This window comes from Rhinatrema bivittatum, chromosome 6 (assembly GCF_901001135.1).
Source record: "Rhinatrema bivittatum chromosome 6, aRhiBiv1.1, whole genome shotgun sequence".
NCBI classification, from domain to species: domain Eukaryota; kingdom Metazoa; phylum Chordata; class Amphibia; order Gymnophiona; family Rhinatrematidae; genus Rhinatrema; species Rhinatrema bivittatum.
In genome coordinates, this window is record NC_042620.1 from 76058678 (window position 1) to 76082377 (window position 23700).

Here is a 23700-nt window from a genome sequence, read left to right on the forward strand (position 1 = left end):
TCACTTTTTTCCTTTATTTTAAATACCTGCTAAGTATGTTACTTACAGTAAAGTTTTCCCCCTCCTTCTTCAAGGCTTTGAATAGGCCAAAGCTACCTTTTACCCCTTCTTTCATATGTTTTGGGATCCTTTCAATGTGTAGCTTTCTCCAGCTGGAAGCTTTTGCTATTAAAAGATGATTTAGGGTTTCTTTGTGTGCTATGGGTTGTAATACTGGAGACGCCCCTTACCTTGCTGACTTGTTGGGACACCTTTTTAGCATGTTCTATGTCTCTTGCAGTTCCATCAACATGGCACATAGTCTTAGCATTATCACCTTCCATTCGATATTTAACCTATATCAACGTATACACAAAATCATTTACTTGCAGCATAAGAATTTCAATACAATACTAGAAAACCTGCAGACTTAAGACATATCATAAAACCAATTTCCAGAGCACAAAACATGGAGAGACCCATATGCAAAGAGCCAGTGAGCTGGCAAATTACCTAAAGTTATCCGGACAACTTTCTACGGATAGTCAGCGGAACCTATCTGGGTAAGGCTGCAACTAAATATATCTGGATAAAGTTATTCAGATGATGTCAGGCTAGATTTCTCCCCAGCTGGGCTTAAGCGTCTAACTTTGGTCAGACAGCACTGAATATCAGAGCTGATGGGCTAGTTTTACCAAGGCCTGGGAATGCCTCCAGCCCTGCCTCGTTTTATAAAGGCACCGATTTTCCCCATACAGAGCTTTTCCAGTCAGTGGCAAGGGTAGAGGCAGGTAATTTAAACCACAAAGATTTGTCCAGTTAACTCCCATAGTCAGTTGGGCAAATCTGTTGAATATCAACCTCACCATGTTTGGGTAAGTCTATGTCCTTTATTTGAAACATTTTTTACTTAATTTGAAGATAGTCTGGACTATTATCAGGAAAGTGGAAGCTTAAAATTAATTTCTGGTAGTTATACAAAATTTCATTACATACACATATTTGGGCGGATTTTAAAAGCCCTGCTCGCGTAAATCCGCCCGGATTTACGTGAGCAGGGCCTTGCGCGCCGGCGCACCTATTTTGCATAGGCCGCCGGCGTGCGCAGAGCCCCGGGACGCGCGTAGGTCCCGGGGTTTTCTGAAGGGGGCATGTCGGGGGCGGGGCTGAACGACGCGGCATTTTGGGGGCGGGGCGCGGCGTTTCGGGGGCGGGCCCGGGGGCGTGGCCTCGCCCTCCGGAACCGCCCCTGGGTCGGGTCTCGGCGCACCAGCAGCCCGCTGACGCGCGTGGATTTACGTCTCCCTCCGGGAGGCGTAAATCCATGGATAAAGGTAGGGGGGGGTTTAGATAGGGCCGGGGGGGTGGGTTAGGTAGGGGAAGGGAGGGGAAGGTGAGGGGAGGGCGAAAGAAAGTTCCCTCCGAGGCCGCTCCGATTTCGGAGCGGCCTCGGAGGGAACGGAGGCAGGCTGCGCGGCTCGGCGCATGCCGGCTGCCCAAAATCGGCAGCCTTGCACACGCCGATCCAGGATTTTATAAGATACGCACGGCTACGTGCGAATCTTATAAAATCCAGCGTACTTTTGTTGGCGCCTGGTGCGCCAACAAAAGTACGCGAACGCGCTTTTTAAAAAAATCTACCCCATTGTTTATTACTTCAGACCTGAAATATGATTTTAAACCGTACCCCCAAAATAATTCCTTTGAACAGATTAGAAGTTATTTACTCTATTCATGATTATCACAAACAAGTTGTGCTTAAGAACAGCCAAACAAATTTGTAACTGCGCTATCATATCGTCTCATTCCCCCCACTCACGGATCACCTTACTTCCAGCTTGAAACCTTGGTTTGCGCTGCATTTTCCGCAAGGCACAATGTGGCAGGACTGCTCCTGTAGACCTTTCCCTTTTGGTTCTCCACAAACAATGACAAAGCAGTATACCCAACAGTGCTTTCTTCAGGACATGTGTGGTGTGGAGGGATGCCACTGACCTCACTAAGCTGTGCCTGAGCTTTCTTGATTCTGCGAAGTTCTGGCGTATCAGCTGTAAGTCCTGGCGGCTGTCCCTTGTTTTTTTCATATTTTTCTTTATACTTGTTCTGAAAGACAATGAAGCTATTAATTAATTAGAAACATACCATGTGAGGCCAGCACGGTGGCTCAGTGACAAGTGCTGTGAGCTGCCATATACAGGACCTGGGTTTGACTCTCAGGTCAGGATGTCTGTTCCCTGGATTGACCTCTAATCAGCTTACGGCACCATCAGCCTTCATTCACAACTTCTTAGAGATTTTCCCTCTATTTTATTTTTTTAGATCCCCTTCCAACTCAGTTCCGTTCAGCCACTGCTGTGACAGCCCTGGACCAGGAGCCAGAGATCACGGCTCCCTCCACAATCCAGCTAATGTGGACCCAAGGTCTGGACACTAGGTGCCTTCACGGAGGAATGCAAGCACAGCCTCTGCAGCCCCAGCTCCAAAGGCTTGGCCATCAAACTCGGGTCTTCTGCATGACAATGCGCAGTACCTGCTACTAAGCCACCAGGCTGCCCAACTTATAGCTAGCTACAGTAAATTAAACCCAGTCCTCAGGAGCACCCTGGCCAGGCTTGTTCTTAAGGCTAGCCACAATGAATATGTATGAGTCTAAGAACCAGGTTGATATATAAAAATACATTTCATGCCTCTTCAATACTGATAAACTAAAATCAGACCTGCTGTGATTGATGTTCCTGAAAAATGGGTTGAGAATCACTGAATTGAGCCAATAAATTACTAGTAAAACAAATTTTGTAATTTTCATCTGCTCCCCATTCACTCTGAGGCTGGAAGGGGGGTTATTTACATTTCAAGCTGGAAGACAGTTTGCTTGTTCTATATGTTTGAAGCCCACAAGAAGTGCGAGGAAGCACGTGCCCGATTTTGCCCTAGGATGTGATCAGGCAATGCTTTGGGAACCTGAGGCTGGCTTTCTTCCTGCCCTAGACCATCTTGCTTTTTTACTTTCTGTGGAAGAGGTCAAAGCCCGCACATTTCAGAAGCCTTGAATACAGAGTGGCACAAACTCTGACTTTGCCCCCCCAGGGCCTGGAAATTCCATAGTTGTCCATGCCATCTGAAAACAAAGCACTGCCTGAGGGGTACCTGTCTCCTTCCAATAGCATCCTGATTTACAAAGTGAAGTAAGGAAATATCTCAATGCATTATTTATTTTAGAACCTACTGTACACGCATGCGGCCACACAGTGGCAATGTTGCACTATGAAGAGGATGAGAAAAGAGCCAGACGTTAGGGAATGCAATTGCTTGATACTAAAGAAAGCTCAGCTTCAAAACAGAGGGTTGTGAACATTTGTGCACCACTAATTAGTCGTCAGAATACACTGGGCCTGTAGGGTGTTCAAAACAACTGAATTAAATTGGCCAATTTTAGGCTTACAGTCATATTCTAGTGGGCCCAATATTTAATTAAAATCCACTTTTTAGCCTCTTAGCTTTAAGAGCTTAGTGAAACTAGGAAGTTAGATTTAGGGTCTCAGACCTAGTAAATTTTCAAAAGGGACAATTTAGGCACCTAACTCCAAATATTAGGAGCCTAAACCCTCATAGTGCATTGCTAGAAACCTGGTTCCATGCCTGTCAAACTCCAGTCCTTGAGAACTGTACACAGTCCTGGTTTTCAGGATATCCACAATGTATATTCATGAGCTTGCTTCACAAACAGTGCTTCTTCTTAATGGTCAATTCACATATTTTGGTTGTCCTGAAATTACACACCTGCTTGTAGGCCTCAAGAACCAATGTTCGACACCTATACAACATAAGGTGGCCAATACAAAAAAATCCCTAAAACAGAAAACTTATCCAGCTAAAGTTATCTAGATAAGTTATCCAAGACTCTCATCAAGAGAAACATCCCACTGAATATTCACAAATAAATGTATTTTGCTACCTTAAGCCAGATAGTGTTAAACATAACCAGCTGTGTTTGAATATAGCCAGCTAAGTTTATAATTATCCAGGTACATGTACCCACATCACTTTAAGGTTATGTAGCTATATTCAAATAAATTGTTGCTAGCAGTGACAACTCAGCGGCCACGTTAATGTAGAGGATGCAAGCAGGGATGGGAGAATTGAGGTTGGGCTTGGCTTGGAGGGTGGGAGGGAGGGGAAAGGGGAGGAAGGAGGAGAAGTGGAGCACTCTTACATTCTTGGGTTTTGGTCCACCATGTTTTAACAAGATTTTGGGAGGCTTAATTGGTGGGACCATGGGCCTACCGGAGCCAACTTATACTCCATTCAGACTGAAGGGCTCCTGGCTAGCAGCCAAGATTTTGTTTTTAAATCTCTTTAAATATTTGTTTTTAAATCTCTTTAAATATTCTTTGAACATAGCCGAATAAGCTTAAAGTTATCTGGGAACACGTTCCTGGATAATTTTAAAATTGCCCATAACAGAGTCTAGAGTTAACTGAATTACTTATTCATCTAACTCCAAATATCAGCCAGATAAGTAACCTGCTTAACTCAACCCCCTCCCCCCCAGAATGCTCCTTTTATCCAGTTACATTTTACCCAGATAATGACTTATCCAGAAAATTTTGCCAGATAAGTGGGCAATGATATTCAAATTGGATAATATGCAAGTTAGCCAGATAAATGCCTTTGAATATCGACCTCACAGCATTCTTAATGTGAAATTTGTTTTGTTCCAAATGAAGACCATATTGGTCAGTAACAAGAACTGAATGCTGCCAACATGGCCTGAATTTCTCATTCAGATGTTCTCGCTGACTGCAGGAAGAATACATAACAGCACCATACCTGTGGATGTCTTACCTGACTGAAGAGGTTTTGCATTTTGTGGCTGTGCGCTAGGTACGGAGTCATGAACTTGGAGGTGTCCACTTTCCTCCGTATCACCTTCTTTCTGGTTGGCATCTCTGATGGCTCAGTCGTAGCAGTAGTAGTCTCAGATTCCCCTGAAACATACTTGTGGGTCTGGGAACACCAGAACCGAAAAATGGTTACTTTCATAATTAGTAAGAATCTTTTTATAACTTTGCATCTTTGGAAGTTCAGATTCAGCAGATATATAACTATGAACTTGTTTTCCACCAGAAACAGAAAAGATTACGTTTTTAGCCAGATGACCAAATCTGTTTCGCACTATGCTGTTGGGTCTTTTGAGTTATTTGCACTTGGCATATTTTTATTACTGCTATCCTTTTTGGGTATTTTGATGTATTCATTGTTTTAAGGCATGGGAAGTTCTACAGAATACTTTATCATTAATAAAACACTACAAGAAAATAACCCGATGTGCCAAGAAAAGAACAAGGTTGGAAGATCAGAAGAACAAACAAAATCTATTCTTCAAGGTCCATTAAATTCTTGCAGTAAGACCCTGATTTAAATCACTGCAGTGCAGTACTTATCCTATGGTAAACCTTGTGATTATCCCAGGAGAGCAGATATAGCATAGATGTTACGAACAGGAGTGAGCATACGCCATGAGGATCTCACAAGTCTTAAAAATCAATCACAGCACTTGCTTAGTAAAAGGCAAAATCTGCAGAATACACAAAGCTAAACTTTACTAACAGATGGCAATATATTATGTGGTTTTACATTCAGCAGGGATGGTGTTAAAGCATCTCTAATTAATTCAAATATTTTAAGAAACTGCATTAATATGGGCATTACATACTTATAGGAAAAGAAAGGGGTGTTGCTTTTCCTTTCCATGGTGAGAGGGATTTGTTTTCTCAAGCTGGTTGAAGTGAGTTCCAGGAGGAGCTCACAAGCAGTGCTCTGGCAGTCACTTTCCCAAGCTCAAAGGGAGAGGAAGCCTTATCTAAGAGACTAAGTGCATGGTCTAAGTGAGAGAAGACGAGGCCAAAGGTTCTAATTGGGTTTCTAAGAGAAACAGAAGCTTGTTGGGACCAAGATAAGTCCAAATTTTCCTACAACCTCCTAGAATCTGTAAGTTTGTTGAATTTTGTAATTTTTATTTTGTATTTTGAAATTTTGTTGAAACTCTACAGACTGTATTGCCCTCTATTTTTGGACTGCTTTACTCGATTTTTGACTTCAGTACAATACATTTTTATTTTAGAACCACCACCATTGTGTGGACTTAATTATTGAGAGGCTATGTGGTGATCCCCCTTGGGTCTTGCAGTAATGTACGTCCCCTCACAGGCAAATCCTGATTCCAGAGCTGTACCAAGTTGGTCGGTGCTCTGCAACATCTGAATGTTGTCCCTTGGCTTCTACAGGGAATGCCCTGAGAAAAGGGATCAAATATAAAATACCAAGCCTTGGCTCACTAGAACAAGTTGCAAGCAGTAAAGAAGCTGGAACATTATGGAGAGGCAAGTGAAGTTCCCAGACTGTCTTCCAGAAATACAGTACATGTTTGCCACACAGCTGCAGCCTGCTTGCCAGGTGCAGTGCTGGGTTTGCAAGGGCAGGCGTTCTATATTCCTGAAAGGATTCACATCAATAATGGGCCCTGCTAGCCTCTGGCCTAGATTAAGGCACAAAGTGGAATAAGGACGTTAGCAATAGCTTTCCTAAAAGCTTGCATTTATTCTACGGGCATTCTTTTTTCATGCTACAGCAGGGTGATATTTGCCCCTGAATGTACACTATGGGCATGATATTGTTCAGCTACTTTTTTGCTGCAGGGTATCAGAAAGGGCTAATGAGGAGATTAAGCATTACATTTCTGCTCCCTCTCCAAGTCCACACACACTATGCCACAACTAAGCTATTAGGCAACCACATCAACTTCTACACCGTGGTATTAAGTGGAAATATGACTGTCAATTACGAGTGATACTAGCGATTATCCTAGTCCAAATTTACAAGCAAAGTATCAAAGTGAACTGCTTTCCAGTTAATGATGTCATGGTAGAAAAAAAACAAAGGTTGCATCATTCTGATGGCTGCTTTTAAATCACCTGTCCATGTATCTATATATTTATATATATTTTGAGATTTTAAAATGCTTTAACAGCTTGCTCAGGATCATCAACAGTCAGCACTCGTTCTCACAAAGCCAGACCTCTCCCCCTCTCTAGGGCACAGGCATAAACGTCCCTAAAAGAAGAGACAGGTGCTGCAAATAGTCTGCAAATGGTTGGGAAAGCCTCAAATGAGTGATTATTGCATGCGTTCAAGTGGGATGGAAAGCCCAGACATTGACCAGCCAGAGCTGCTATTTCTAAGAGTCTCAGCCAGGACCCGACCACAGAAATCTGTAAGTTACAGATGGCATAATGTCTCTGAAAATACGTCAATTGTGTACAAGTTCACCAAATCCTACTCTATTATGCCTTAGATTTTATATTTTGGGGAAGAAAAAAATGAATATTTTAAGCTGAGTGTAATTAGATCTAAAGGATTATTTCAACTTACAAGAGATCTGTTTTATAATATTCATTCTGTGCTATAAGTGAGTAGGGCTGGTCCCCCATTTTATATCAATGGGAAAAGCCCTTACCGATTAAAGCTTTAACTTAATTGAAAGTTCAGCTTAATAACGTGAATAAGAACATGTTTTAAACAGCCGACTCGTTCTTTCCTATATAAAATAACTTTTATTGTAACAATATTCTTTTAGATGTGGGGGGTTTTTTTTTTTCCTTTTTCTGCACATCTTCCCCTGAGCCCTTTCTATCCAGCTTGCATCAGAGAACCATCATTTTCTTTGTCTCATTCAAGCGCTCCAAGCTCCAGTCCTCGAAAGAGACAAACGGGTCCTAGTTTTCAGAATATCCACCGTAAATATTCATCAGATACGTCTGCACGCTTTTGGTGTAAGGAAAAAAAAAAAAAAAAAAGCTAATTGGACTGGAGGTGAGCACCTCTGCTGTAGCTTTTCCCCTGCTTTGTCCCATGCCCCGGATAAATATAAATATAAATATAAATGCTGTTCTTAAATTTCCCACTGTGTCTGAGAGAATGGTGCTTGGCCTTCCTTCCTGCTTGGGACTGTTCATGCTGCTTGCTTAGCTTACATATGCTTTGAAAAGAGCAATGAACTACTCTGCTGTCTGAAAGGTAGATGCACGTTATCTGTGAGATTAACGTTTTTACTAATCAGACCAGAATATACCATATTTTACTATGCATGCAGCCGACACGAGTCCTACCAAGATTCAACTTAAAAAGAGGGCCTCGTTTTTTTTCTCATGTTTGTGCGGTGTGCATAACTCAAACAATGCCCAAGCATTTCCTTAAGGCTTCCTAATGTCATTCTGCTATTTCCTTTACACACAGCACGGTGAAATAACCCTCAAAACCCAGAATGATTTACAATTTTGCAATCTCTGTGGCACAGAGGCTTGCAGCAGCCCATTTGCTTTTCCCAGTGTCATTTACCTCTGTCGGTCCACCGTGCTCAACGATGGTCTCTTCAATGTAGTACTACAAAAAAAGAAAAAAAGAACAAACTCCGTCAAGAAAACTCTAGCGCTCATTTCTTCTAAGGTGCCATGATTTATTTTTCAACTTGTTTTTTTTAAATAATTCATAGACCGTAGCTTTTTCTTTTTTTATCCGACCATTTCTTGATGTGCCCCTTTTAACTTTCTTGCTGGTATGTTGGTATTCTCTTCAAGCTAGAGCTATACTCCAGGGGGGGAGGGGGTCTGATTTGCATGAGTGATTGGTGCGACTTCTTTAGTAATATTATTTCACTTCCTCCAGGTATGCTCCAGTAAGTAATGTGCAAAACTTCATATTTAAATTCTAAGTAGGACAAAGCCAAAGCAAGGGAAAATATCAACCACATGGCTTATTCAATGGAAGCCCTGGAGAAACTAAAATATTGACTTCAAGATCTTGTTGGTGGGGGGGGGGGGGGGGGGGGGGGCGGAGGGGGAGGATGAAGCAGCTCTTGAATTCTCACATATTATTTCCTGGAGCAGAACCCACCATGAAATCATACCCACTGGGTATAATCGGGACTCTTCCAATGGGGAGAGAAGGGATAGTCATGCAATTGGGCTGCTACTGGGAAGGAGAGTCAATGCAATTGGGACACCTCTGGGAAAGAGGTAGGGGGAACCTGGACAATCAGGCTGCTTCCAGGGGCCAGTGCAATTCTCCGATCTCATGCCACGTCTCCCACTCGCAGAACGCTGGCGCCACAAGTAAGCATTTGCAAAACTCACTGGTTGGCTATTCCGATCAGTGAGCCTGCAAAACCTGAACATTCTCAATCACAGTGCCAGCCTTAGTTAATAAAATATTTACCAGTGTGCAACTCTGTAAACAGCTGCAGTTGAGTTTAAGCCCTGTATATTCCTGAATCTATCAAAGTTTTAAATACAGGTCCGGCCAATGATTCTTAACCTGGTCCTAGAGTTCCCCTCAAAAGATCAGAGGTTCAAGATATCCACTGTGAATATGCATGAGATGTAGTTGCATATATTAATCTCATTTTTAGTCCCAATGTATGCAAACATTATCATATATATTTATTGGGGTTATACTGAAAAGTAGACTTTTTGTGGGCTTGTAGGACTAGAGTGAAAACCACTGCTTTAAAGGGATTTCAGTTTTCTTTAAAGTGACTTTCCAATAATAAATCATTTTATAAAACCATGGCCTTTGAGTAAGACATATTTGACTGCTCTTTGCTCTTCAACAGAAATTTATAGAAATCTGTGAAAATGTTTACACCAAAAGTGAAAAATGGGGGTGTAAGATATTGTCTAGTTATGTGCAATTATTACCCCTTTTTGTCTTAATTTTTGCCTCACATACAAGTATTTAAAAAAACGAGCCATCATATTGTATTATTTTTTCTAGGGAATTCACCAGAATCCTGATTGCCCCTTTCTCCTTGATATTACACTAACTGGTTTTCACCTTTTCTCAAAATCTTTTGCCAGAATTTAAGTAGTGATTCAAATGATTCTACACTCTCTGTGACAAATCTATTCACAGAAGGGCAAACAGTGGCAAATACTTTCAATTATCCTTAATTTCTATGTCAAATTAGTTCAGTCTACCAATTGACATCACAATTTATTTATTTTTAGCATTTTTCTATACCGACCTTCAAAGTTAAATACCTTATCAGGTCGGTTTACATCGAACAGGGACATAAACAGTAAACATAAACAACTTATTATAATCAGGAGAAACAAAGTTACATTTAACAAGGACTGCAAAACTTGGAAGCTTAGAACAGCTGGAAATGTGTGTACAGCTACTAAGCAGTAAAAATATAAAATAGTAACAGAATAAATGGTCCATCCAAGTCTGCCCAGTTGAGGTTCATTCATTGTGGGTAGATGTACATATTAAATCCATTGTACAACCCAACTCCAACTCCTCATTCCTCCCATGTCTTTTATCTGTCCTCTCAAACCTTTTTCTACATTGTCCTCCACATATGTTCCAAGCATATCCAAAATCTGTCACAGTGATGGCCTATACCCCTCTGCCAATTGGCCTTGCCATCTTCAAATTTGCTTCTTTACTTAAGTCAATACCCAGGCCCCCGTCTCTGTCTAATGTACAATTTTTCAATAATCTCCACAGCCACTGAGGTTAAAAATGCTGTGGTAAAAAAAAAAAAAAGATCCAGTCTCCCCATGCACTTTGAAATTTGGATTTTAATCATGGCCCCTCCATTCAGGTCACTCAGCCTTCTTGGAAGCCTGATGCTGTGGTACCATTGCTGTTTATGGCTCTGACTGCCAGTCCATGCAGGGTACCTTAGGAAGAGGCTGGATGGCTGAATGAAGGCTGAGCCAACACTGGTAAAACCAGACCTAGATGCTTAGCTTGGGAGGTGTCTGGGCCTGAAGCTGTAACACTGGAGCAGGAGTGTAGAGCTGGATGCGGAGCAGGGAAAAGGCCAGAAGGTCTGGAGAATCCCAAGAGTATTTTGTAACAACAAAGGTGCGCCTCTGTTTCTCTCCATATATATTATCATCAATCAGGACATGCCTTGTGCTAAACCAATGGGTCCTTTCAAAGGCGTGACTACCTGCAAACCAAATAGCAAGGGTTTGCAGGCCAAATAATATCATTTCCTGTCATGTCATTTCATTGGGGGAAGGTCATCACTCAAATTTTGTTGCATTGGAAGCTATTTTGTTTTATTTTTTTTATTTCAGCAGATAATGCACACAAAAAAACGATAGAAAATAAAAATTTAATTTTGTTGGTTTTCTTTCTATTGTTCCTTTTTAAAATGATATGAAATGATATTGAAGGCATAATCCCTACTGAAGAGTAAATGTCCTCTTGCCTTTCTCTGTCTCTGTGGTTCCTCTGCAGCTTCCCTGCCTCTGCCTTCTAGCTTTGCTGGTTCAAACCCCGTTGATCCTCATAGCCCAATGCAATCATATCACTGCTGTTTAAGGTTATAATTACCATTCTGTGCAGGTTATCCCAATACTTTCTATTTAAGGTTGTAACTGCTGCTTCATGCAGGTTATTCCAATGCATCCTTAAAGGCTGATGAAATCATTTCATCGCTGCTGTGGGTTGTAACCATCACTTTGTACAGGTTACTCCAGTGCTTTCTTGGAAGCACAAAGCAGCAATACCACTGCTGATATGGTCTGAACTGTCAGGTTTAAGCAACTCAAAATGCAAGCTTAGGAATTCAATCATTTGAGTACTGTTTGATAGCAGCACAAGAAAAGCTATATCTGAAATTCATAGGTTGCGCTATTCTTCAGTAACTAATTATAAAGTTAGGGACGGTAACTTTCAAACCAGTGCATGTGCACACATACATCAGCCCTCACTCAGGTACACGCCCATTTTATAACATACACACACACATGTGCGCATGTTGTAAAATAGCCTGGCCGTCTGTACATGTGTGCCAGATTTTAAGTGGGCGCGGGCATGTATGCGCAAATGCTGCTTCTACCATGTAAATCGGGGTATTTTAAAAGGGCCAAGCTCCAGCACCATTCCCAGTTTTATCGGTTCATCCATAGCTCACCCAGTTAAGAGAGAGGTCCTCCCACCCCATCTGGTTTGATAGCCTTCACTCCCCCCCAGTTAGCCCTGACCCTTAAAATCCTGCAGATCGATCTAGTTTTCTTTCTTTTTTATATGTCATCCATAGCAGAAGTAAAGTTACACGACAGGGGGCCTTGGCGCATGCCAGGTTGCATAAATATTTACTCGCACATCTTAGATTTATGCGCCAAAATTCCCATGCCCCGCCCAGATCATGCCCACGTCCAGCCCTTTGGAAAAACTTTCGAAATGTGCGCACTGCGGGAGATACATGGGTCTCTTGGTGGCTTTTAAAATCCGCTCAGCGTGTGCGAAACCCAACTACTTTGCGCATCCCCTTATTTAACGCACTTGTCAGGCTTTAAAATTCACCTCATAGAGGTCGATATTGAAAACGCGTTCAGCGCTGTTTAGCCAGGTAAGAGGGACTTATGCGGCTAAGTAGTGGCCACTGAATATGCGCCCATGTGCAGCGGCTGCCGCTTATCCATACAAGTGCCTTACATGAAAAAATGTGGGCATGCCCTGGGTGGACTGGAGGTGGAGCAAGTTAGGCATATAACTTTTACACCTAACTACCGATATTTGGAGTTAGGCGTACAAGTGTATGTCTAGGTTTAGACAGCCCATAGAGCAGGTCTAAGCTTAGCTGGGTTAGATTTATCCGGCGAAGTGTGCATATATACCTATATTCAGTGGTTTCACCATACCACTGATTGTACAGCATAACTAAGGGGGTCATTTTCTAAGCCTATCGCACGTGAAAAGGGACTTTTTGCATGCGATAGCTTGCCGGGGGCGGAGTCGTGGCGGAGTCGTTGCCAGTAGCGCACCCAATAGCACCACCTTTCACGTTGGCGCTATTGGGTGCAAAAGCCGGCAGCGATAACATCGCGGTGGTGCGATGGCTGCCGGCTTTCGCAGAACCGCCCCCCCGTTACCGCTGGATTCACCATTCTGGGCGAGAATGGTGAATCCAGGCCTCAGTCAGATAAGTTATATCTGGCTAAGGGCCTCATTTTCCATCCGGCTCGCACGCGATAAGGGACATTTCGCACGCGAAAAGTCCCTTATCGCGTGCGATACCAAAATGGGAGCGGAGTCGGCCCCGGAAGAGGAGGAGTCGGGGCGTCACCGGGGCCGACTCCGCAAAGACGCCGCGGACGACGAAAAGGTAAAGCCCTTTTCGCGTCCCAGTTCGCGCCCAATAGCTACATCTTCTATGGTGGCGCTATTGGGTGCGAAATCGGCAGCGATCGCACCGCGACGGTGCAATCACTGCCGGCTAGCGCAGGCCCGCCCCCCGTTTCGGCCTCCCGCCCCTCATTCCCTAAAGTATTGCAGGCCTGCGATACTTTAGAAAATGAGGCCCTAAGTTACTTAAACAGCCAGTGCTGAAAACTAACTTCATAGTGATCAGCAAAAAGAGTAGATCTGATATTGGATTTCTTACAGCAGATCATAGGGAAAATAAGTTTCATGTTCATAAAATGACATTTAGCATCAGAGAGAAAGAAAACTGTCCCCTGAAGAGAAAACCTCAAATATCACAAAAATATCTAAGAGTTTCATTAAGCCTTTTGCTGTGCAATTTTGTTTTTCATTTTACCACAGCTTTTGCGGCAAATCACTTCGTAGTTAAAGCAATTCCAATTTTTACATGGTTTTGTTTACAATTGTCCCTAGTTTTTTTTTCTCTGAAAAAAACAAAATTATCCCCATTTTAAAATTTAAGGCTATTACAAATTCATTTAGAAAGGTTTTAATGTGGAAAATACTTACTTTTTCAAAATGTGCTTGTGAAATGTTTGGCACTTATTTAATTTGCAAAATTTTGCAGAGAAAGACACCCCACAATTACATAATCCAAGTTAAAAAATAATAAAGAAAGTCTTTGTCTATATTTTGTGACAAAATCCATTTTTGAATGTCTTTATATTTATTGAAAAACATTTGGATTACAACCTACCCAGGCACGTAGTTCCTTGTACAATATTTTGTCTAAATTATAAAATGTAGAAACTCAGAAAGCACTGCCCAGAGATTTTCTGAGTGTCCATTTATGACATGGGTTTTCAGATTTATGTCACTGTATTCACCCTTTGCTAGTTTTGACTGTTTAAAAAAACTCGCCCTGGTCCATATTGCACATAGTCCCATTAGAGCCTAATGTGTATATCCCAGAGAATATATCATAGGGACGTGACCATCTATTTCAGTAAGTCTCTGCTCACTGCTGAGTGTGCCTGACTCAGTCGGTAAATGTCATCCGGTCATCTTCTCAAACTGTAGTCAGTCACATTCCAGATCAGTCAGCAATGTCTGCGATGATTTACTGACAAGCTGACAAGCCTCTGGGCTACAGTGCATACAGTGACAGTGTACAATGGCATCTCACGGGAAGCATCTACAGCATTCTGAACATATTATGCTTGCAATTTTTACTTCAGCCTAACAGGGTCTAGTTTTTAGGATTTCATGTGAATTACTAGAAAATAAAATGGCACTACCAGATGAATTATTTTTTAAAAGTCCTATAATTTAAAATATTTGCCTTGTTATTGTGCTTTGGAGTCCACTGCAGTAAACTAAACCAGAGGGCTGATTTTAAAGATTTCAGCAAGTTCTTTGGATGCCTCGCTAATGACATCATATGCCATTGTTGCTATTTTATTCATAACTGCTCTACTATTAATAACTCAGCACAAGACTATCAGAGAATGTCAGCGTGCATCTCTAGACTATACTGCTTCTGAAATGTGATTGTGAAAAATCTCTAAATACGTAAAAACCATAGTATCGCTAGGGAGAAAAGGCTTCAGGAAATAGAACTGACTTGGTGCTTTCTTCAAACACAAAATATAACATTAAATTAAAATTATAAGAAAAATCCATGTGCCACTAAGAGATGTGGATATATGGAACTTTAGTTATAACCACATTAATATAACAAAGCATTATGGTAAAAAAAACCAAAGGACTGTCTTCATATACACATCAGAGGTGCTCAAACCAGTCCTCAGACCCACCTCCAGCCAGCTGGGTTTTCAGGATATCCCTAATGACTATGCATATTCATTAGAGATATCCTGGTTGGCTTGGGCGGGAGGGCCCGAGGACCCGTTTGAGCACCCCCAATTTGAGCACCCCTGACATACCGACCCTTGTCAAAGAAGTTTGCTTTGTATTACGCATACACATAAACCACCTAATTTCAACCAGTGCATCAGTTTAACCTTGTCTTACAGAAGAATACTCTGTGCCGTAATAGATTATTTCATTTATTGGCCAGGACCCTCTAATGTGGGGCTCTTTGATTCCAGCCTATGAGGAGCACAAAGCAGGTTGGGTTTCAGAGTAAATAAATTACAAGAACCTGCCTGGCTGAGTGCAGGTGTGTGTGTGAATATTCATTCTGAACATCCCAAAACGCAGTCCTCTTTGTGGGCCTTGAAAACCAGAGTTGAAGAGCCTCCCTTAGAATGATAAAGACATTCTGAAAATGATCTTAATGCACTCGGTGAGAGGGCTCGCTGGATAAAGGGAGCCACATATGTAGCGTACAAATGTATGTCTTAACAGTTCATCTAACAGAAACGGGGAGAGATGCTGCAGTCTTTAAGAGGGATGTGCATTCATTCTGTTAGTTTTTGGTGGTTTCTGCACATAATCTTTTTATGCATAGAATGGCATTTATGTGCATACACTTTGGAAAACAAGTGGAAAAAAAAATATGGGAAATTGTCATTTGAACTGAAAACAGATCAAACTAAAAATGTTCCTGTGCATTTCCTGGGTTTTTGCATTTTCTTTGCACGTTTGAAGCTTAAACAGGGAAATTTATTTCAGTTTCCCGCTAAGAGTAAATGACCCCATATGTTATTGGTTAACTGGCTGAATGTTTTCTATATGCTATAAATAAACATTTGGAGCAAGTTTTCTCTTTTTTTTTTTTTAACATTAGGCCAACTAATTATCTTAATTTAATAGAGAAAAGCAATACAGAAATATGAAACCACAAGAGATGAAATACATTTTTTGGATACTTGTAACGAACGTGGGCCTATAGTGAGATGAGTGCAGGGTGAGCTTCCCTATCATCTTGAATCTGCTGACTTCATGAATACCCCAATAGAGAACTCAACCTTTCAGGAGCATTTGGCATCTTACGGAGCTCTAGCAACTGGATGGGATTTCCACCTGCTCATTCCTTTTTGTGCATATTTTGAAGCATTTTTTGGAATGGGAAAAGGGCTAACATTGGAATGTCATTCTTCCCATACTATTTTATTTTTTTTACACTTCTGTTATAATCATTTCATTGGTTATTAAGTGAATGAAACAGTTGAGCATGTTTAAATCACTTAAACTAGTTGTTTTAGATAGATAGAATGGCTTGCAATTAATGGCTTGAAGCTTACCTCCACCACCTCCTCATATTCTTCGTCGTCTGCCATCTTATGAGTATTTCTCTGTCACCTACAAACTAATCACAAATTAAACTTACAAGACAATATTACCAATATTAGCCAAAAAACTTAACAGATATAGAAACAAGATATTAAGTAAATATATGAGGGGGGAGTTAATACATAAGATATTTTAAGATAGCATTGGAAATGCACCTTATGTATTGACTTCCCCTCTTACAGATACAATATAACATTTACACATAAGCCACTAATAAAATATGAATGCAGAATGTATAAAGCCAAAGTTGTGATGGGTTTTTCTCTCTCTCTATTCCTTCAGTCTTCTGATTACTGTATGAGTTGTTAGCTCATTCCAGCCACAACTCTGCAGAGGTGCTCCCTGGATTTAATACGGATGCAATTCATCCATGCCCACAAACTGAGCAGACTGACAGAACCTAAATAGTCCATGTCCTGAACCCTGAACGATGCCTTTTGTTTTCTCAGTCCAAAAGGGCGCAACATCTGCAGGCTTTTAATAAGCCCTATATATATCAGAGCAGTAATAACATGTCTTGCTTCTGTCCATTGTTAGGTGAAAAAAAACTTATCTATACAACAAATAAAATAAACATGCCAATTATAATCATGTAAAATGAAAAAAAATGTATAGAAAGACCTCAAGGTAACGATGTTAATTTCGATCTGTACACCATGGGCCTGAATTGATGATCCCCTTTTTTTGTTTCTGATGCTTTTTTCAAACCTGCAAAATATTAAAATCCACAAGGGTTTGGTTCCAAAACGGAGCAAGATTGCCCTCTAGTTCTAGCAGCTATAATGGAATGATTTATCTAGGCCTGCCGAGCTTGGAGGTCCCCGGTTACACATTAGCGAAGGAGAAGCTAACATCCATAGATGAAGTCTTGGAACAGCTGTTTTTTCCATTCAAAGATATTTGGGATGTAAGTTAACACCACCAAGTGATTGGCTGGTTTTGTTTAGCTAGCTAAACTGCAATTCCTTCTGAGGCAAATGGAGCCTACTGGTGCAAGTTAAATATAGGAACATATTTAATACTCTCTCTCTCTCTCTCTTAGTACCAATATATGAGGGGAAACATAAAAATATATTTGAATAAACTCTTAATTTAAAGAAGAAATCTAACATTTTGATGTGTAGCACTGATGATTGTCAAGGTCAAAGCCAGATACCAACTAATGGGGCACTTAATCATAGGGATTACCAGCGCTGGAGTTACCTCCAGACCACTTCTCTTGTAATTTGTTTTTCATTAATTGCAGACACTGGGCTTTGCAAGCATTTAAAAAGCTAGATAGCAAGTAACAGCACAGCAGCCAGTCAAAAGAGTGGCAGAACAGAAAATAAATGCTCTTACCAGTAGTATTTAAATAAATTTCCTTAGCAGCAAAGCCTCTCCAAGTCTTCCCTCCTGAGCAACGCTGGGCAAGAGCAAGCCAGATGCATCGGCTCCGAAATTATCATGTGGTCACGATAGCCAATCAGAGAGCAACTTGCTCATGTTTCAGAAGCTAAATATACCAAGTGAGCCTTTTGAAGACCACCTGTTCAACAAATCCACAGAGGAAGAGGGGCTCGCAATTCTTACCTCAGGCGAAAGCAAATGGAAACGTCCTCAGCACACGTTAAACTTGCAAGGAAAATGATAAGCAATGAGATCAGTTGTAGACCATGGTTTGCAGATCCATTACAGACCACCCTCGTTCAAGCTGCTGCACAAATGTTTGGGTAAAGCTTTTCTAGGGTATTAATGACATAATAACAAAATCCACAACATTATTTCCTAACATGATGCTTCTATGGAATGAAAACCAGTTGCCAAATCTTATATTATGAATATTCTGAATTTTATTTAGTGACTGATAGAATAGATTTTCTAATTACTACTGCAGTCAGACCTGCTTAAATACACTCTACTTCTCGCTATAGATTTTTATATATTAAAAAAAAAGCAAGCATCTATATGTAATAATGAATTTCTTAAAATATATTAATCTCATTATATAACAACTAAGTAATGTTTTTTTATGGCGAAAGCTTTCAGAACTAATATCTTGCCACCTCTTTTTCTATCCACAGACCATTCAAGTTCTAGTTTTCAACAACCACAAGGAGGTCTAGGTTTCAGAACATCTATAAGGAGTATTCATCAAATATGTTTGTATTTATATGGCTAAGAAATAGGCAAATTTACATAATTTGATTGGCCTGAAAACCAGACCTTGTTGAGTTTCAGTGACAAAAGAACTCTGTTCTATTTTATTCATTGACTTGTTTCAAGGCCTAGCACTAATTTGCAGGAAGTATAAAGTCTGAACATTTCTCATGCTTTACTATGCAGACAGAAATTGCAGGGTTTGTAGCATTTTGTACTCAGAGATTGTATTTAAATATTCTGTCTTGGTTAAACTAGTGATGTCAAATGTATGGAGCATCCCATTCAACCAATTTGGCTGACCACAGTTAGTTTGATGATGCACAACAACCTTCAAGATCAAAGACGTCCCTTTTTCCAATGTGATCACAAAGAAGGCACCTCTCAAGAAGGGATCTCTTTGATCTTGAATAGAGATACACAAAAAAAAAAAATCGAGATCAATCTTGAGCCAAACAAATTTCAGCATAGTCCAAGTTCAAAAGAATTTTTTGATTTCCCCAGATTCACTGTGAAATGGTATGTATTTACTTTATTTAAAATGTTTTATATACCAACTTCCTGTTCAAAAAGAACATTCAAAGTTGTCCAGGAAAGCATTGGATTATCTGTGCAAAATATAGAACCACCAATGCAGAACACAGCATGAAAATATTTAATAATACAAATAGCAATATCTTAATAACATACACATAAACCCCTAGAAAAAAAAAACAAGCCCAGCCAAAAGGAAACAGCATGACAGGCCACTTAATCAAAACCCTACTTTTCCTCCCATCACCAGCGTCAAAAACCAGTGGCAGGCCTAACCAATCACCCAACAGAGAGCATAACATCTACTTAGTGCAATATTTTGAATAATTTGAAACCTATGTGCAGCTTGTTTGGCAAGCAAACAAACAAGGCATTACAATATTCTGTGGGGTAACTAGCTGGTACAAAAGTAATGAGCAATGTAAAGTGTACTATGACAACTTACTAACTAATCCGTGAAGATCATTGAACTGGAACTTACATATTACAAACTATTGTCCTAACTTCTAATTAATTTGTATCTGATGTTGTGTTGACTTAGAACATGTATTTGTTGTTGTAGAGACCTAATTATGAATATTGACCTAGAATTTGATTATTGTTGTTTTTTGTAAACCATTGTGATCTTCTTTTAGAATGACGGTATATAAAACGCCGAAATAAATAAATAAATAAATAAATCGCCAATTTAAATACCTAGTTGTTCAATAGATGGCATGTGTGTTGTATTTAAGATTTTAGGTTTGTGTTTTAACATTTCATTTATGGCCCAGTTTACTTCCCTTTTTATATATTTTGTGTTTAAATAATAGTTTCTCTTGCCATTTTATATTATTATTTTTCCCCTCATTTACTTGTGTTACATTTTACCATTTTATATTAATTTTTATTATTTTGAAATTTGTATTATTTTTTATTTTGTAATACTATTGGTTTCATTTCATATGTGTTTAGTATTCTTTGTTATTCTTTGTTGTATATTATAATTTTATTAGTTTGATCATAGACATTTATGACTTCTTGATAAGATCTAAGGATGATCATTTATGTAATTACCCCATACGCAGGCACTTTGTCAAAACAAGGCCATGTGTTCATTAAATGTTTGAATTTTTATTATATTTATGCTTTTCTTGATATTAAATTTGTAATATTTTATCCTACATATTTTAGAACATTTGTTCTTTTATATAGTCTTTTGTGTGCCACACTTGTTTTCTCACACAGTGGCATAATACTGTGCTATGAATACAATTTCCCCTATAAAAGATTTTCCACAAACTGTGGCTACCAAGTGTAGCGTGCAGACCAGTAAATAATAACATAAATCTCAAAATACACCCTACATTGCATGTTTGTGTTTGATTCTGAGGAAGAGAACTTTTTTCCAAAAAAGGTTTAGTGCATTCTGCCCCACTTGAGAAACAAGGGTTAGTCTGGGCTGGCCTCATGAAAGGACTACAGCACTAGATATCTAGACATAAACATATTGAATTAGTTCAATAAAAATATGTCACCTGCAATTTGTTTGTTGACCCTTATTTCTACATATTAAAGTGGACTAATATGGCTACCACAATACTTTACACCTTTAACACTAACTAATGCACTGAATGTCTTTGTTTACTTTGATCAGCTTTGGTGACTATTATTTGGAAATGTTTTTTTCTTGATATTGATACCATGAATATTTGTCGTCTGGACTTACCTGGAATAAAGTACCCCATGAACATTCTTTGTAATTCCAATCATAAAAAAATGTATATGTAAATAGTGGGCCGGATTTTAAAAGCCCTGCGCGGGTAAATCCGGCCAGATTTCCATGCGCCGGCACGCCTATTTTGCATAGGCTGCCGGCGCGCGCATAGCCCCAGGATGCGTGTAAGTCCCGGGGCTTCGTAAAAGGGGCGGGAGGGGGCATGTCCAGGGGCGTGTCCAGGGGTCAGGGGGCGGTTCGGGGCAGGACCGGGGGCGTGGCGCCGGCCCGGGGGCGTGGTCGAGGGCTCCAGACCAGCCCCTGGGTCGGGTGATGGCATGCCTGCTTCCAGCAGGCGTAAATCTGCCAACAAAGGTGGGGTTAGATAGGGCCGGTGTAGATATCCAGAAAACCCGACTGATTGGAGGTCCATAGGACACGTTTAAGAAGCTGTAGCCTAACGAATCATAGGAGAAAAAGTAATCTATAACAGGGAAGGCCATTACAGTTATTAATTTATTTTTTTATTTTATTTATCATTAGATTTATAAATTGCATATACAAAGCTCAATGCAATGTACATCAAACAACAAAAACATAAAATTATGTTAAACATCAATAGAATTCATGTTTATGTAAAGCTGAGAAATAAATCCTAATTATCCCCATTATAGTCTAGTAACATCCTTTTGCAATGCATCATGATATTGTCTGGAATGTGTGGATACTCCCTGTACCAGTGTTGGATTCCAGCCATCAAAACCGAAGATTAGAACAAAACTGTCAAGAGTAAGTACAAAAAACCCCCAAAACAGCTACAGCATCTAAAAATTCATATATTATCAAGGACAACTTAACCAATAGAATTGATGACTTTCTTTTCTGTAAAGGCCTTCAAAGAGCTCTACAAGTCAGCTCAGCATTATCCAGAGTCGGTCAGAGCGCAAGTAAGTTAAAAACCAAAAGTTATTCAACTCAAGCAAATGAAATAAATATGTTAACAAATATATATGTATGCATGCACACCCGGAAAAATCAGTAAACAAATACAATCCCTAGGAATGAATGAAATTCACTTACTCATTGTATTTCTGGGTGTGAAAGCTATTTTATTGATTGATTTATTTGTATATTTATTTATTTGAAATTTATATTCCACCTTTCGAAAAAAATATTTGTCCAAAGCTCTGGTAGAGGCAGTAAACAAAATGTGTTCTGTGTAACAATAGCTGCTGCACTTTTCCCTTGTGGTGATGATCATGACTCTTTAACTATTAATAGAAAACATTAGATCATGGAAGATAGCATGGTAATATGCAGTGCACGGTCAAAATAGCACTTAAATCACATAGGGCACTTTATTTGCTGGTTTATTTTGGATCGTGATCACTTATTGTGAATATATCTTAACAGATCATGAGTCGGTAAAGGTGCAAGGAAGAGGAACTACAACCACATCAGGTACCTGTATCAAGGACAGCACAAGGATCCCTGGTGCTGGTGGCTAACTGAATTACCTGCATTGAATTTTACTTTGCAGGCCAGTGAGGGTCAGAGGTAAGTCGGGAGTGAGATCTAGAAAATGTTTAGTGCAATGGGACCACATGGGAGAAGGCTGCAGGTGTCTTTCACGCCCATGCTTCTCTGCAGTTGTTCCTTGCACCCTCAAACACAAAGAGTCAATTTTCACAGAAGGACAAGATGGAATTAAAAAAAAAAAAGGTGAAAAAAATAGTGTAGAGGCCATCAAAGCGATAAACAATCAGTTTCATGTAACAGTTATATAATGTCTGCAGAAGTGACTGTCACATTAATGTGGCTGCGATGTATTCATCTAGTTTTAAAAATTTACACAGCAGAGTAGTACTTACCTATAGCCTTTCAACCCTTTATAGACATGTATCTTGTACTGTATACTTTCATGCACTGATCTAAGCAGGAAAATGCCAGAAGGTGCCTTATCAGATTCATCAACTACTAGCAAAACGTTTGTATAAATTCTTGAATTAATATAGTTTATGGGCTGTCTTCATACTGGTGTAAATGATACAGTCACACTAGGCCTTGCACGTCTTCATTCTTCATTTTCCATTTTCATATCAAACCTTTTATGTGAGGTTATCAGAAATCCTTGGTTTTCAGGGATTGTCTCAATTGAGAGGCTTGTCTTTAGCAGCTGCTTATACTTGTTTTTGATTTCCAAGTCAAGCTCTATTAAGGAGTGCCATGAGGGCAGACAACCTCCTCCTCCTCTCCGTGCCCTGGGAAGAATTGCTGATTTTATGGTCTTCAGGCTTTTTGTGTGTTTTTTCCTCTTTGATTGTTTATGGTGTTTGTGGTGCTTTTTGTTGTTGCTGATTTAATGTATTGTATTTTTTGTTACTATTGTACACCTCTTTGGATGGTCCCTATTGTTAGGGCCAGGAATGCAGTCTATAAATATTTTAAATAAAAACATAATAATCATTGGAGGGTGGCCAAAGCGAGATCCATGGACAGCCCTTGTGCTGCTACCAAGAGCACAACTCCAGCAGGTCTGAGGTTTCTGCCACTGCCTATGAGGAGATCGGGAATTCTGCTTCTCACAATCTCCTGGAGATCCGCTGTGTAAAGCGCTGCTGCTGCCTCATCTGATTTTCTTTGGTTTTCTTTGAAAGATGCCATTAAACAACATTGTGGCGCTACAGCCTCACGGAACCCTTCGTCATGGTTCACGTACGCCACAAATCCTTGCCTGGCCGGATAATGCCCTTTCTAAAGTAGAAAGTTCTGTTTCCTACCTCCTACAAACGTTGTGAAACGTTGGTGACGTCGGCGGTTTCTGAAATCACTTCATCGAGAGGCAATTCGGCATTTACAAGAAGTCAAAG

At 40.2% G+C, this 23700-nt stretch overlaps 1 protein-coding gene across 28 annotated transcripts in view; it reads right to left on the bottom strand.

Annotated features, from left to right (window-relative positions):
• The window catches only part of NEB (nebulin), a 421259-nt gene extending 403365 nt beyond the window's left edge, over positions 1-17894 (bottom strand). For 12 of the 28 annotated variants that reach the window (XM_029605487.1, XM_029605488.1, XM_029605486.1 and 9 more), the window contains exons 1-7: positions 17803-17893; positions 17083-17169; positions 16413-16477; positions 8377-8421; positions 4825-4986; positions 1975-2082; positions 231-335 (exon numbers count right to left, since the gene is read on the bottom strand). In XM_029605487.1, the coding sequence (XP_029461347.1) occupies positions 231-335; positions 1975-2082; positions 4825-4986; positions 8377-8421; positions 16413-16448 (456 nt within the window). In that variant the 5' untranslated portion in view covers positions 16449-16477; positions 17083-17169; positions 17803-17893. Of the gene's footprint in view, positions 1-230; positions 336-1974; positions 2083-4824; positions 4987-8376; positions 8422-16412; positions 16478-17082; positions 17170-17802 lie in introns of all 28 variants that reach the window. The other 16 variants (XM_029605491.1, XM_029605490.1, XM_029605483.1 and 13 more) reach the window with 6 other exon arrangements.
• Between the last annotated feature and the right edge of the window lie 5806 nt (positions 17895-23700).